At 41.7% G+C, this 15,517-nt stretch overlaps 1 protein-coding gene across 1 annotated transcript; it reads left to right on the top strand.

The window, feature by feature from the left end:
• The first annotated feature begins 3,147 nt into the window (after window positions 1–3,147).
• Window positions 3,148–15,105, top strand: Mesd (mesoderm development LRP chaperone). The gene is made up of 3 exons (XM_026388178.2): window positions 3,148–3,466; window positions 9,775–10,007; window positions 11,239–15,105. Exons 1-3 carry the CDS (start codon window positions 3,260–3,262, stop codon window positions 11,495–11,497), a joined length of 699 nt encoding a protein of 232 aa, XP_026243963.1. The 5' UTR covers window positions 3,148–3,259; the 3' UTR covers window positions 11,498–15,105.
• The last annotated feature ends 412 nt before the right edge of the window (window positions 15,106–15,517 follow it).

Raw genomic sequence — 15,517 nt, 5'->3', positions numbered from 1 at the left:
TTAGTAAATAAATTCCTCCAGGCTTGAATCAAATCAAGTTTCAAAACACCAAAATATATTTAAAATATCAAAGCATTGAAAATGCGGTTGATCCAGATATTTTCACATCAGTGGATTATAAGCCAAATGGATTTCCTGCTTGGATGAAAGTAGCCCTAAAGTTTACCCAATCCCAACAATTTCTGTCAAACACTCAATGGCTTTTGTTCTTTATAACCAGATACTGTGGGCCAAGAATCCCAGCACTTTTGCACCTTGACAGTAGACAAAATGAATGACCAGGGTGACCCCTCCCAACAGAGCACATGATCCGCCACAGCTGTGCATGTTTTCTAGCATGACTGCACCAGGACACAGCTCCAAGCCACTGGGTGGAGCAATGTGCCCCAGGGAGAAAGCTTTGACTTTTCCCTGATGATTTCAGAAAAGAAAAGAGAAAAGCCTCTTTTACTTATGAGTTGTTTCTGCTTAATGTCAATAGGGAATATTATCATATTTACATATGTACATGCATGAGTGTATAGAATATCCACCCAGTGCTCCACGCATGTGAGGCAAGTGCTCTACCACTGAGCCACAACCCTAGCCTCCAGAATCTTAATTTTATTACACTGAAAATGTACATAGCTAGAAGACAATTTCCTGCCCTCTCTGGGAGAGATAGGTTTTAGCCAGTGAGATCAGAAGTATTGGGAGCAAGATCCAAATAGGATGCCTCAAAAAAGTTGACCCTATTGAAAGGTATGCTTTGTTTAACTTGCCGTCCTTCTTCCTTCCTCTGGATGAATGTAATCTTGATGGCTAGAGCTCCAGTAACCATCTTGGAACTTGTGGTGACCTTGAGGATGGAAGCCACAGGGCCAGTGTAATGGAGCAGATTGAGAAAGAAGGCTGGGTGCCACATGACTTAAGTTACCACCATACCAGCCTGAGATGCTTGGTTTCTACCTGCTTCTCTTTCAGAGAAAGAGAAGCATGTACAGTGAAGCACACCTGTGATCCCACTTGGAAGGCTGAGGCAAGAGAATCTTAAGTTTGAGGCCAGCCTCAGCAGCTTTATGAAAGAAACTGTCTCAGAATAAAAAATTTTTAGGACTAGTTTAGCCCATAGCCAGCACAGGCTTCATAAATGAAGGTTCAGCTACATGAGAAATCCTAAGGGAGTTTGAATTAAAGAGACAGGCTCTAATTACCTTTAAACCAGCTCCAGGACGGCTACTCCTACCTCCAGCCTCAAGCTACCTATTAGAGTAGCAAGGTTTACTGAAGAGGTGAGAGAGAGAAAGGGAGGAAGAGGGAGGGAGAACGAATGAGAACACACCAGGGAGTGGACTTTTATTTGGGAACAAAAAATTCTGGGGAAAATCCCATCCAATGAAGATTAAGGGAGGCAGTGTCCCAAGGTCAGGTGCCACGACCGGATCTTGGGGTAGTGGCCAGACACGCCTCCACACAGACAAGCCCTCGGACCTGAGAGGGTGGGGGAAAGCTCTGGACACAAGGATGTGTCTAAGGCCTCTCCCCCAGCCAGGGAGGTAACTCAAATCATATGGGAGGATGGCCTCCCAGAGACTGGGGCTATGGTTATAGTTCAGTGGTAGAGCACTTGTCTGGCACATGTGAGACACTGGGTTCGATCCTCAGCACCACATAAACATAAATAAATAAAAAATAAAGGTATTGTGCCCATCTACAACTAAAAATAATAATAAATAAAAAGGACTGGGGATATAGCTCAGTTGTAGAATACTCTTGAATTTACCAGTCCCCCCCCCCCCCCAGTACAGAAAGAATTACAACAAAGCCTTTTATCTAAATGTTTTTTAAAATTAGTTATATGTATCCTTTATTTTTAGCCATACAAAGCATGAAGAAAAGACTATTGCCACTTTTTAAAAAAAATGGTGTTGTAATAGCAAAAAAGGAAAAAAAAAGACAATAAATGCCCATGATTAGGAAATAAACTATTGCTATAACAATGCTGAAGAATACTATGCAGGCATCTAAAGAATCAAATTTCTTCACGCCATAATTTTAGGTGGCTTGAGCCCAATATGCTTAAAAATTCATACACTATGCTGCCATAAACACATATAAATGCAACAAAATGCTGGAGATACTTTGATATTTGTATTAGAAAAATGTATTATGTGGCAAAAGATAATTGGTTGGTGTGCAGTAGAATCCTGGGGTCAGTATTTAAACTTTGTATAAAGTTCGATTTTTTTTTTTTTTTTGGTGGTGGTGAAGATGGAATGGACAGGTAAACCTTTATCACTGAGCTATATTTCCAGTCTAATTTCTCAACATTAAACAACTACACTACTTTCATATATTCTTGTGTAATTAAAATTTTAAAAGAAATCCATAATAAGCAATTTAAAACTTGCGGAATTTTAAAGTATCTCTGACCAAAATCTCTTAAAGAAAGAAATAAAAATTAGCACAATTCAGCCTTAAAATTTATTACAGTCACAGTATTAAGCTGAATCAGAAGACAAACTGGACTATTTTAAACAAATGAAAATTAATGATTAAAAAGCCTTTTTCGAGCTTAGGAGATGATAGTAATATTGAAAGCTGGTTGTACTGAATCATCTGAAATGAGCAACAGAGCAATGACCCTATTTATGACCCGCTGAAAAAAGTTGGCCTAACTTCTCCACTAACTTAACAGGCTGTCAGAGGAAATCTCAGGAGACTGAGGGTAACCGTCTGACACCCTAAGATGGGCTTCATTAGAGCCTGGGGCAGCTCCCAGAACTTCCAGCTCCAACTCACTTCACAGGCGAAAACTGAGGCCTTCTGGAAGCTGGAAGCTTTATGGCAGTTCCTAGAGGCCCTGAGGGAACTTTTTGGCTCTCTGACCGAAAATAGAAAAGCCCAGCCAGGGTGCGACCCTCAGGCCGATCAAGGGGAGGAGGAGCTGAGGGCGGGGCCGCCGTTTCTGGGCGGGGCTTCCGGAGGTGGGGCTGCAGGAATTGGGACGGGGCGGGGCGCGGTAGGCTAGTGAGGGCCTTGAGGCGGAGCCACGGAGGCGTACGTTCTCGGGGGCGGGGCCTGGGCCTGAGGCGAGTGCGGGACGGCCCCAGCTCTGGGTACGCCAGGGGCGGGGCCAGGACACCAGGACCCTGAAGAGGTCGGGACCTGGGCGCCTGGGAGGGTCTGCGGGCGGAGCCGCTGCGGGGGCGTGGTCATGCGGGTGACGAGATAGGGCGCGGGCCGGCGGTGCGGCGCGGCGCTGCGCTGCGCGGCCAAGATGGCGTCCTCCGGTTGGTGGCGTGCGGCCTTGTTCCTGTTCTGCGTCTCTGATCTGCTACTGTTGTTGCTGCTTCCTCCTCCGGGATCCTGCGCTGCCGAGAGCCGGGCCGGGACGCCCGGCGATGCTACTCCTCCTCCGCGGAAGAAGAAGGACATTCGAGATTACAACGATGCGGACATGGCGCGTCTTCTGGAGCAGTGGGAGGTCCGAGGCGTGTACAGCCCGGTTCTTTTCGGTCCCGGGTCTGCTCCCATCCACCTACCCTGACTTCCCCGCCTGCCCCGTCTCGGCTTCCTCTGACCCCTACTTCTCCTGCGCCACGAGTCTTTGCTGACCCATTCATGCCACCCTGACCCCCTTAGCCTCTCTTCCTCGCGGCTTGCGACCCCCGCCCCAGGCCTCTTGTCCCGAAGACCTCACCACTTGGCCACAGTCACAGGTCACTCAGTCCTTAGCCCTACTTTCCCCTTCTCTGCCCACTATAGTGGCCTCTGCGTTGGTGCTGTGGTCAGTGAGCTCCGCTAATGGGGAGACTGTACCCACTGAACCCACTGTACCCCTGAAGAATATTTCCTCCATCCTCCACTGTTCAGGGTGAGCGGGTGGGATTAAGGGGCTTGTGGAGATGGATATTTTCAATCAGGCTATTTCAGCTCTGATAGTTATTCTGTCTTCTAAGTCAGTAGAATTTCTGACTGCCCGTTTGGGGAATTTTGTAATTTTGTGGGATTTATTTTATTGGTGGTGGTGGGGGGGGAAGTAGCAAAAACCAATGGCTCACAAATGTGGAACTCATCTTTGTTTAAAGGAGCAAAGACTGGTTTCTTGAGAGTGAGTTTATTTGTTACTTGGATGCACTGGACTGTGCAGTTACACGGAGTGTGAATGAGCGCGCACGGTGACAAAAAAAAAAAAAATTCGCTTTTTTCCTTTCCAAAAGTGGTTGTATTGCCCTACTCGATTTTCAGAGCTGAGAGAGTGGAGTCGAAAACTTGGGTTATGTTCTAAGTGTAATCTTGGGCAGGTCAAGTCTCCTTTTTGGGCCGTAGTTTCCTTCATTGCAAAATGAGGAGGTTTTACTGAAGGCTCCTAAGATTCTTTGTAAAGGTAATGTGTTGTGGGGAGAGGGTAAATACTTTCAGACATGAGTTTAAAACACCACCTGATGCATTTGACTGGAAGAAAGCAGCTTTTTGTTTTTATATTTGCAGCTGATGGAAAGATTGGGGTAGACTTCAGTGTGTCATACCCTGATGAAAAGGAAATTTTCTCTTCTCCTTTCCCTTGCAATCTTCTTGTCTCTTTTGGATTCTAACAGATAAAGCCTTTTGAACTGCTAAAGTGAGAACATCATCTCATGAGAAATCCTGCTGTGGAAGTATGCAAATTCTGAGCTAGTTGTGGAGGTGCTGCAGAGATGAGCAAAGGACCCATCAGGAACAGTAGATAACAAAAATAACCACAATGTAAATATGACTGAATGCTATAAAAAGAAAGTGCTGTACTAATTTAGAAGTCCTCATGGAGGAAATGGTATTTTAGATAGGCCTAGGAAATTGTGGGGGTGATCCCATTTTAGGCAGGCTAAGGAAAGTGTGGGAGAAGGTCATTTCCAACAGCAACAGGAGCTGAAGATGAGATGTAGGAATTAGGCAAAATCATGTAAAGAAAAACAGCCTAAGCTCTGGAGTTCGACTGCTTGCTTGGGTTTATTCCACTTGTGAATTTGGAATTGTACAGACGCTCTTAATATTAGCTATACTAGTTAACTTGGGTTAGTTAGAGCAGACCATATCTAAAGCAAAGTATTAAGTGGTAAGGGCAGAAAGGTAAGTAGGAATTGGTAGGAAGCAGGCCATAAAAGGTCTCAAATGCTACAGGGTTTGTACTTTATTTAGAAGAAAATATGTGGATCTAATGAGTATGAAAAGTTGTATTACTCAAATGTTAAAATATTGGAATGTTTATGGTACATGCCTATAATCCCAGCAGCTCTGGAGGCTGAGGCAGGAGGATCGAGAGTTCAAAGCCAGCCTCAGCAAAAGTGAGGCACTAAGTAACTCAGTGAGACCCTGTCTCTAAATAAAATGCAAAATAGGGCTGGGGATTTGGCTTAGTGATTGAGTGTCCCTGAGTTCAATCCCTGGTACTCCACCCCCCCCCCCAAAAAAAAAAGAAATAAATAAAATATTGGGATGTTTATACTTAATCATCCATAACATGTTAATTCTTAAGTGTCCTACAATACACACATATAATTTTTAACTGAATCATAAGGTATATTTTTTGCTCTTCATTTTTATCAAAAATTTTTTTAATGTGGTGCTAGGATTGAACCCAGTTCAGGCATGCGAGGGTATTGCCCTACCACTGAGCCACAACCCCAGCCCATTGCTTTTCATTTTTTGCTGTGATACCTAATAAGTATTTGCCCAAGTTACTGCATTGCCTTAGTTGTACTCTTAGGCACTTTTGGAATGTATCCTGGAGTGAATGTTCTAGCTGTTGAAGGTTTTTGAAGTGTCATCATCAGAACTAAACTTTAGGAATAGTATTAGGTCATGAAAGTTCAAGAAGCAAGAACAGGGAGAAAATATGAAGGCTGATACAAACACTTCATCTCATTTAATTCTCTTACCACATATATGAGAAAGTATTTTTATTTTCTGGGTAATAACATTGAAGCACGTAGAAGTTAATTAATTTGCCCAAGTCCACACAGCAAGCTGTCCAATTTTTAAACTTGTCACTGGAATTGAAAGCTGGTTCAATGAACCATTTTACTGTACTGCCATACACATTGGTGAACAGAAGTGTAAATGGAAGATAATGAAGAAGACCTGATTTAAACTAGAAACTGCAGGAATGGCATAGAAGGAAGCAGGATGTGGGAGATTTTATGCTTGTAATAGGAGTCTATTGACTGTGATCTCTGGAAGGTAACAGTTCAGTGTTAGTAAAATGACAGGTTTTGAACCCAGCTTTACTGGTGGTAGCTTTGTAACCGTCATTTGCCATCTCTGTAAAGCCAGACAATGTCCTACTTTGCAGAGTGTAATGATGATTAAATGAGCTAATGTATGTAGACCCTACAAATGTGAGTGCTCTTTCCCAGTGGCAGTTATTTTTCTGTGGAAGAGCATATCCGTCTCTGGGTGCTTTTTTGTAGAAAGTGATTCATCCATCCCCAAGTGGTGATGGATGAGTTTTAAGGAGGCTGTAAATCTATACCCCCACTTCTTTCCCACTCATGTGAGAATCTGTTTCAGTGAGGCTTGTGTCTCAGGTATGTGGGGAAAAGGTGAGAACCCTTTCTGTTGTGTTAGAATTGATGAGTCCCAATTGATATAGAAAAAATAATTATGGTTATTTCATCTTATGCTGAGATAAATGGAGGTGTATGGTGAGATCTGAGCCAGAATTGTGGATTTGCACTTCAGGTTGTCTCCTCTAGTGTGTAATTGTTTATCTTCTTCCTTCTACTACATTCAGCAGAAAACTTGTAGATTGTTCCCAAGGTTGGAGATAATGTATGTTAAAGTACCTGAAACATAGTAGCTATTCTGGACATGGTAGTTTTTGTTTTCAGGAAGAGGAAGAAAAGGATTTGCAGAGTTGAGCTTTGTAGCTATTGACTTTGACAAACAGCAATGGAACATTGGTGAGGCCAGTTGAAAATTGGAGATGGCCTGGAGGCAAGATGGGGACTGTGGTTAGGGGAGTGCCTAACTTGGTCTGCAGGTCTCAGCCCTGCCTGTGGGTAAGGGTTGGATTGCTTTTAGCATAGAGAAAGCAATGAGAACAGATGACCCCAAGATAAACTGGGAGTGCATCAACCAGAAAGGAACTGGACAGTTGCCTATATCTAAGATGCTGTTTTTCAATGGTTTTTTTTTTTCTATAACCAAAACACAAAATTAATTTTTTTAAATTAAAATTTCTTGAAACAATCCTTACCCATTCCGTATCCTCTAGATTTATGATTAATTAATTATATTTTCATTAAAAGTGAAATGCTGCTTGTGACCAGCTGAGTTAGTTAAAAATACAAATATTGTAGGATCTTGAATCAACTTGAAGTCCAGGGGAGTTTTAAGGAGGCTGTAAAAGATGTTATGAAAAGAGGACAGAATGAAGACTGAAACAGCCTGGGGTTTTGGCAACAAGGAACTCTCTGATTTTGAAAGTGTGATTTCCACAGGGTGACTGCTTGGAGGGCACATTACCAGGGCACTAATGAGCAGTGTAATAGCAGCCTGTACTGGTTGCATTTGTCATTAAATCCCCCAAACAAACCTCAGGTTGTTATTACCACCCACTTTCCCTTACAGGTGAGGAAAGTTATTTTCTTATGGGCTAAGCAGTATGCCCAAGGCCACACAGCTTAAGTGCTGGAGCAGGAAGCTGAACCCAGACCCCTCTGACAGCATGGCCTATGCTTCTGTCTCCAGATCACCGTCAGTGACACCATCAAAGCAAAATAAGGAAGAAAGGATTAGTTCAGAGGGTGGCATAGTTGAGAAGGTTGGGATACTGTGTGTGCTCACACTGCTGAGGATCATAAGTTGTCTGGTTCTGGTTTTCCTTTTATTGATAAGGAAATAGGCCTAGAAGGATAAGTAACCTCACCCCGGGTCACACAACTGACTGTGTGGAGCTGAACCAAGATCCCAGATCTGATGTAGCTCACCTTTAAGTACTGGAATTCCTTCATTCTCACTTATTACTAAAATGTTACAGTAATATGTTGTGAACCATGGTCTTCAGCCTTGATCCCTCAGAGAGTTGTTCAGAGGACCAAGTAAGAGTGATAAGGGCTTTTGTTTCATGTTAGGTTGGATTTTTAGTAACCACTAAAAATTATTGAGATGCAGTTCACAGGCATACACACCTCACCATTTCATTGGTTTTATTATATTCAGAGATGTACAATCATCCCCACAGTCAATTTTAGAACATTTTCCTTCCCTCAAAAAGGAAAGCCTCAGTTACTCCTCTCTGGTTTTCTCCCAGTCCCCCAGGTTCTCAGCCACCCCTAGGCGATCACTAACTAATCTTTCTGTTCTAAAAGGTTTGTTCTGTTCTAGACATTTCCTGCAAATGGAATCATAGGATGTATAGTCCTTGTGTCTAGCTTTTTTCACTCAGCATATTTTCAGGGTTCATCCATATTATACCACCAGTATACCAATCAGTACTTCATTTCTCTTGTTACTGGTATTAGCCTTTTCTTCAAGGAAGCTGCATCCTTGGTTCAAGGAACCTGCTTCCTGCTTCTTTTAAGTATTTTTTATTTTTCTTTTGATCTATATTCTGTTTAGTAGTTGGCATTGTACTGTTGGTACATACATTTATATTCTGTTTAGTAGTTGGCATATGTACTGTTGGTACATACTTTTCTTTATATTAGTATGTATTTAATGGATCTTATTTGGGAAGTTACAAATTGTTATTATTTATTTTTTATGTTCATATTCTTCTATATTTGGCCCATGAGGGCTGCTTTAGGTTGGTGTCTGTCATTTTGACATTCTATAATTAGTGGAACACTTTCTTGCTTTCTGATGCAGGAAGATATTCTAGGCTTCTCTTCTATTTTCCTTCCTGTAATTAGCCTTTTCTCTAAGGAATCCTACTTCTTTTAAATATTTTTATCCATGTACTTATCCATCTACCTGTCAATCTATTAAAAGCCACGAATTTCTTCTCTTCCGCTCTTTCCAGCCTAATACCACAAGGTACATTCTTCCTCCTTCTACATTTTACTTTCTTTCCAAAAGTGAGGAACCTAGCTGTCATTACCATCAGTATGTTTATAACTTTGTTCAAGCCTAGAATTGCAAATTCACTGCATATAACCAATCTAGCTAGAATTGAATGTGTATAGTGAAATGCAGATTTTAAGTATACAGTATGAGTTTGAATAAAGGATACATCTAGATAATCCATACCCTGTCAAAATATAGAACATTTCCCTTACTCCAGAAAGTTTCCTCATGGTCCTCTCAATCAGAGTCACCTCCTCTCCTCCTTCCAGAGGCATTCACTGTTCTAATTTCTTTCACCCTGCATTAGGTTAGTTTTGCCTGTTCCTGAATTTTAAATAAATGGTATCGTATAGTATATCTTATTTTGTATTTGCCTTCTGTCACTTAGTATATTTGAGATTTGTTGTGTATATCAGTATTTGTTCTTCATTGCTGGGTAGTATTGCATTGTAAACCTTCCAGGAATTGGCCATTTTTATGACCTACTGTATTATGTAGATTCTTTGAGGGTAAACAAGCTATGGAAACTCATCACATGGGGGCTCTCTGTGAGTGGTAACTTATAGTGATGGGTAATAAGTACCACCTAAAACTTCAACTTTGCTCATAAGCCAAGTAAAAAAGGAAAACAATGAGATTTCAGGTTGTATGGCTGCTCTTGACATCATATGTAGATATGTGTGCCGTGCCAGTTGAAAAGCAAGTTTCTGATAACAGATTTGATGCTTCTGCCCATCCTGCTAGAAAGATGACGACATAGAAGAAGGAGATCTCCCAGAGCACAAGCGACCCTCAGCACCTGTCGACTTCTCACAGATAGACCCTGGCAAGCCAGAAAGTATATTAAAGATGACGAAAAAAGGGAAGACTCTGATGATGTTTGTCACTGTATCAGGGAGCCCCACTGAAAAGGAGACAGAGGAGATCACCAGCCTGTGGCAGGGCAGTCTGTTCAATGCCAACTACGACGTCCAGAGGTAAAGCACCAACAACCTGTGGAAAAAAATCTCAGGCTGTGCTAGGGCATTTTCTGGGGCTTTAGCAGGGTATCACTCTTGGCATTCTTCCCAAGGGACTTAGACCTTTCCTCTCTAGGATTTATTTTGAATTAAAAAAAAAATTCATTATTAGTTAGTAAGTTTCTTTGTTTGCTATCACACTTAATCTTTAAGTTTTGTTTATCATTGAATCTTTAGCTTTTACGTCATCTGATTTAAAAAGTTGTATGGTTTAGCCTCTTGAGGAGACAGTCAAGCAAGCTTCACAGTTTGCTTCTTCTGGAAATCTCTCCTCAATGGAGAGTGCTTTTGTGTGTGGATATGTTCATAGACCTTGCACCAGGTTGCTAATAGATAGCTAATTTAATGTGAAGGAACCTATTTATTTTTATTACCTGGTATGGTTCTAAAATATAAAGAATCTGCATTTTTCTCCTTCAATAACAGTTTTGAAATTTGGGGCCATGAAAGTGATGAGAAAGAATTGAAGGAGTACTTAGAGAGTATGAAGGCCAGCAGAATGCTTTTGTTAGCTTGAATAGACACCTAGAGCAAGGGTCTCTGTAGAGTGGTAAAAGTAGCTGTGGGGTAGTCCCTCTAAAAAGGAGAGACTGTGCCCACCAGCCATGCTAGTAGGCCTCCCAGACTTCATTCTGTTCCTCTTTGCTCCTTGGATCCTATCCAGTGTGGATGAGCTGGGCTGCTTACTATTAAACTATGGGTTAGGATCTCTGTCTACTTTCTGAGTGTCTTCTCGGGCCCTTCAGGGCTTCTTATGACATGCTCTAAGCCAATGGTTTTTATTCTTTATTAACAGAAGCTTTTTCCAAACAAACTACAACTGGACACTTCAGAACATTAAACAGAAATGGAAGTGGCACTTCAGAATATAAAACAAATGCCAATGGATGCTTCCTCCTTGCCCCACCCCTACTCCCGCAGCACCCTGTGCCACTAGGAGCTTTCCTTAATGCTTTCATAACAGGAGCATCTACTCACGCCTCAAAGGAGTGCCCAGTGTCTGCTGTTTGTATCTAAGCAGAATATTTAATAGTTCAGCAAACTGCTATCTTCAGACATTAAATGTTTCAGGTTCTGTATTCATGTGGTACATGAAGAGAGCTTTTCTTTTTGTCAAGTGCCACTTAATCACTCTGACCCATTAGTACTTTGCTAGTACATGCTAATTGTCTGATCACATCTCTGTCAGGTTCATCGTGGGATCAGACCGTGCTATCTTCATGCTTCGTGATGGGAGCTATGCCTGGGAGATCAAGGACTTTTTGGTCAGTCAAGACAGATGTGCTGATGTCACTCTGGAGGGACAGGTATACCCTGGCAAAGGAGGAGGAAGCAAAGAGAAAAATAAGACAAAACAAGAAAAGGGTAAAAAGAAAAAGGAAGGAGATCCAAAACCTCGGGCTTCCAAGGAAGGCAATCGAGCTGGAAACAAACGAGAAGACCTTTAATGGAGCACCTGCATTCTAAGGAGCTGATAAGACACAGAGACCTTGCCATGTCATGGGCAGGACTGGGTGCGGGGAACTGCATATTGAATGACATCCTTATTTCTTCTAAAAAGGGTCTGCCACTTGATCAGTGTGTGGTCAGTATAAGAATTACTATTCTAAAGGCTTCCAGTATAAGGACAAAGTTTTTCTAATGATTATGGACACTGACAGATTTATGTTTACTGTAAAATCACTTTCTGTGGAAACTTGACCTTGTTGCTTTTTCCCACGTAAAGCTGGGGCATCATTGACTCCAAAGGTGCCATACCCTTTCATAGCATCTGCTCTGATCCGGTGACCTGATGTGTCCATGCTTCTGATTTTCTATCAGCCAGAAGATGGCAGGTTCAAATCAGACAAGTCATGAAAATACTTAGTTGAGTCAAACTGTTCATGCTGCAGTCATTATTTTCATTGCAGCAAAGGCAGAACGTGCTGTGGGAGCCAGATAGCCAGTTCTAGACATACAACTAGGAACCCACGCAGGAAATGCAGAGAACAGAAACAATGCCACTTGGAAATCCTAAGTAGTTATCTTTCTTTGACTGGGTTGCTCTCAGCAGTAGAAAAGAACTCTTGCTATCTGTCAGGTTTTTTTATGGTTGTAAAGTAAGGGGAATCTGTTCTGTTTTCTTAGCTACAGAAGAATGAGGCTGGTGTAGAGGGCTCGTGTTCTGCTGACAGTTATGTGTGTATGAGTTAGGACCAGCCAAATCCTTTGCAGGGTGTGGCAGAAGACTCGCCCTCATTGACAGTATTTCTAAACATTTTTCTTTGATAAAGTGCCTAAACTTGTAGTTGATGTGCTACTGTTCATGTCTAGCTATTTTGCCATTCATGTGTTGAAGCCTACTTGAAAGAAGAGTTAGAATATTTATATACAGATATCATTTTTAAGAACTAAAATTCTTTGGGAGGAAAAGCCTCAATTGTGATTTTAAGGAATTTAAACTAGCACACAGGCTGGGGATGTGGCTCAAGCGGTAGCGCGCTCGCCTGGCATGCGTGCGGCCTGGGTTCAATCCTCAGCACCACATACCAACAAAGATGATGTTGTGTCCGCCGAGAACTAAAAAATAAATAAAAAATAAAAATAAAAAAAATAAACTAGCACATATATATCCTTAGAAATGTCACTGTTAAAGATTGGTACAAAGTGCAAAGTATATCTCTACCCTGCTGCCAGTAACTTGTCCCCAGTGGAGCTACTGTTAATTTGTTTCCAAAAAGAAAAAGTATGTTTCCCAGCTTGTATGTGTATGTGTGTGTGTTTTGGCCTTATAACATCTGTTTACACTTGTTTTGGTAACTGCTCACATTTCCCTCTAATGGACCACACCTTCTGCCTTCTTAGTTCTCAGTGGTGGAGACACAGTTGTCCTGCAGTCACTTAACCTCCAGGTCATTCCCCCTGCCGCTTTCCCCAAACCTGTGTGATCTAGGCCTTGGCCTTAGTCCCAGTCAGAGTTAATCCCAATCGAGTTTGCTTGAGTACCCTCAGGAAAATTTGTTTTTCACTCATTTGAAGTTAAGATGTGAGACTGGAGCAGCTGCAGCCCTCTTGATATTTGAGTATGGAGTCAGCATAGTCATCCTGCAGAGGTGGACACATACCCTATTATCTAAGTTTCTAACTCCAGCCAGGTCTGAAACAATCCCTTTCCCTAGGTTTTTTTGTTTTTGTTTTTGTTTTTTTTCCTGTTTTTACTTAGGACAGTTTGTTAGATTTTTATAATATGTAGCCATAATGGTCCATATGTTGATAAGACAATTATTTTAATTGAACAAGGGTGAACAGAGGATTCACACTGCCCTCCACACGGAAGCCTTTTCAATCAGAATGTACAGCTGTATTCCACTGCTTCCCATGCTGTGTACAAAAGCCACTTCTGCCAGGGTTTATTAAGCATGTCTTATACACTAGGCAATACTAGGTGCCAAAGACAGGGTAGGCACAGCCCCTGCTATCATGGAACTCAGTGATTTGCTAGATTAAAACGAATATTAATAATAGACAAAGTAAAATGGTAACTGCTGGAAGTATGAAGTAAAAGAGTGCTAAGAGCAAGATGGGCACATTTTACTTTGTTGGGATGGTCAGAGAGGCCCTGCTGAGGGCAGGAGGAAGAAAAGAGGAAAATAGGCAGAAGAATCTGCCTTGTGTCCAGAAGTAGCAGAAAAGGGGACTTCAGAAACATCAGAGGCTGGGGCACAGTGCAGGATTGGGCTTGAGGAGGAAGGGGCACACAGTGTCCTATAGGAATTTGAAATGCCCTGAAGGATTTTATGCAGTTTGTACTGAGTGCACAGAACTGATTAGAAGAGGCACCAATGGGAATAAGGCATTTTAGTAGTTCAAGGCATAGTCTGTAGTGGCTCAAGTAAGCAGGGTGTTAGTGAGGTGTCATCACCACTCACCTGCACAGTTCCTGCTGAGGGACACTCAGATTTTCAGTGTCTGGCTAGTATAGTCAATACTGTGGTGAACTTTTTTTTTTTTAAGTACAGGGAATTGGACTTGGGCACTCAACCACAGAGCCACATCCCCAGCCCTATTTTGTATTATATTTCTAGACAGGGTCTCACTGAGTTGCTTGGTGCCTTGCTGTTACTGAGGCTGGCTTTGAACGAGATTGTCCTGTCTCAGCCTCCTGAGTATCTGGAATTACAGGTGTGTGCCACTGCTCCTGATATGTGGTGAACATTTTTGTGTACAATATTTTTGTGAACTTTTGTTTATATCTGAAAAGTAAATTCGTAACAGTGGAATAATCAAACCAAACAAAATTTTAGCATTTTGGGTATATGTTGCCAAATTGCTTTCCCAAGTGGTTTTGTCAATATAGTCTCACCAGCAGTAGATCTGCCCTTGCCAGCTCTGGACATCACATCTAAACAATTTTATAAATTTAAAAACCATGTTTTGTCTATTCTCTAGCCACCATACTGGAGAGGCGCCGTTCCGAGTCCACATGTCTATACCCTGGAGCCACCTGTTTCAGCCCTAGCTGTGTGAGTCTTTCCAGTGTAAGCACCAGACATGAGTGAGATTTCAATATTTTAAGCCCCAGTCTTCCCCAGCTAACACCCAGGGGAGCAAGATGAACTGTCCTGCAAAGCTTTAACTAGTCTGCAGACTAAAGAACAAAGAAAGTTGCTTTTTATGGAAGTGGGGTACTGGGGATTGAACCCAGGAGTGCTCTGCCTCTGAGCTACATCCCCTGCCCTTTTTTATTTTGAGATAAGGTCTTGCTAAGTTGCCAAAGCTGATCTCAAACTTGCAGTCCTCCTGCCTTAGCTGCCAGAGTTGCTGGGATGCAGGCGTGCACCACTGCACATAGCAAAACTGTCATGTTTTTAGCAAGTTGTCTTCCTCTTCATGTTGTAGTATCTATTGATAGGATACATTTGGATGATATCTTTAGAATAACAACCAGGAACATGACAATTTGTTACAGTGTACATATCCTTCCACCTTCATCCTCAGGCTGTCTGGTTTTTGATGTTTATACTGTAATGTTTAATATATTTGATAGTTTCCTTTATAATGTCAGATGTCTTTTTCTTTCTTTGATATATATATTAAATATATATTACTTATATATATTAACTATGTTAAATATTGTTAATATATATATTAACTATTAGTCAAGGTGAAGGAACTCATGAACTTCCTCCTGTCTCCCTGGTTTTTGTTTAACAGTGTTACTTGTACACTGATGAGGTGTATATCTTGTCTCCTTCTGTAACCATTATGTCCATCTTTATTCTTTGAAGAACAATGTGGAGAGTTTCACATTTCTGGGTTTTGCTTTTTTCGCCAGCACTTCAGACACTGTTCCACTGGAGAGGTCTGAGGCCACCCTTGTCTTTCCTCTTTCTATCAGATTCTGGAAATTTCTCTGCTTTCTTAAAATTCAGTAATTTTGTTAGGAATTGCCTTCATGTCAATTTTTCTGAATTATTTTTCTTTTAATC

Source organism: Urocitellus parryii, chromosome 6 (assembly GCF_045843805.1).
Source record: "Urocitellus parryii isolate mUroPar1 chromosome 6, mUroPar1.hap1, whole genome shotgun sequence".
Lineage (NCBI taxonomy): Eukaryota > Metazoa > Chordata > Mammalia > Rodentia > Sciuridae > Urocitellus > Urocitellus parryii.
This window is presented reverse-complemented; position numbering and strand designations above follow the sequence as displayed.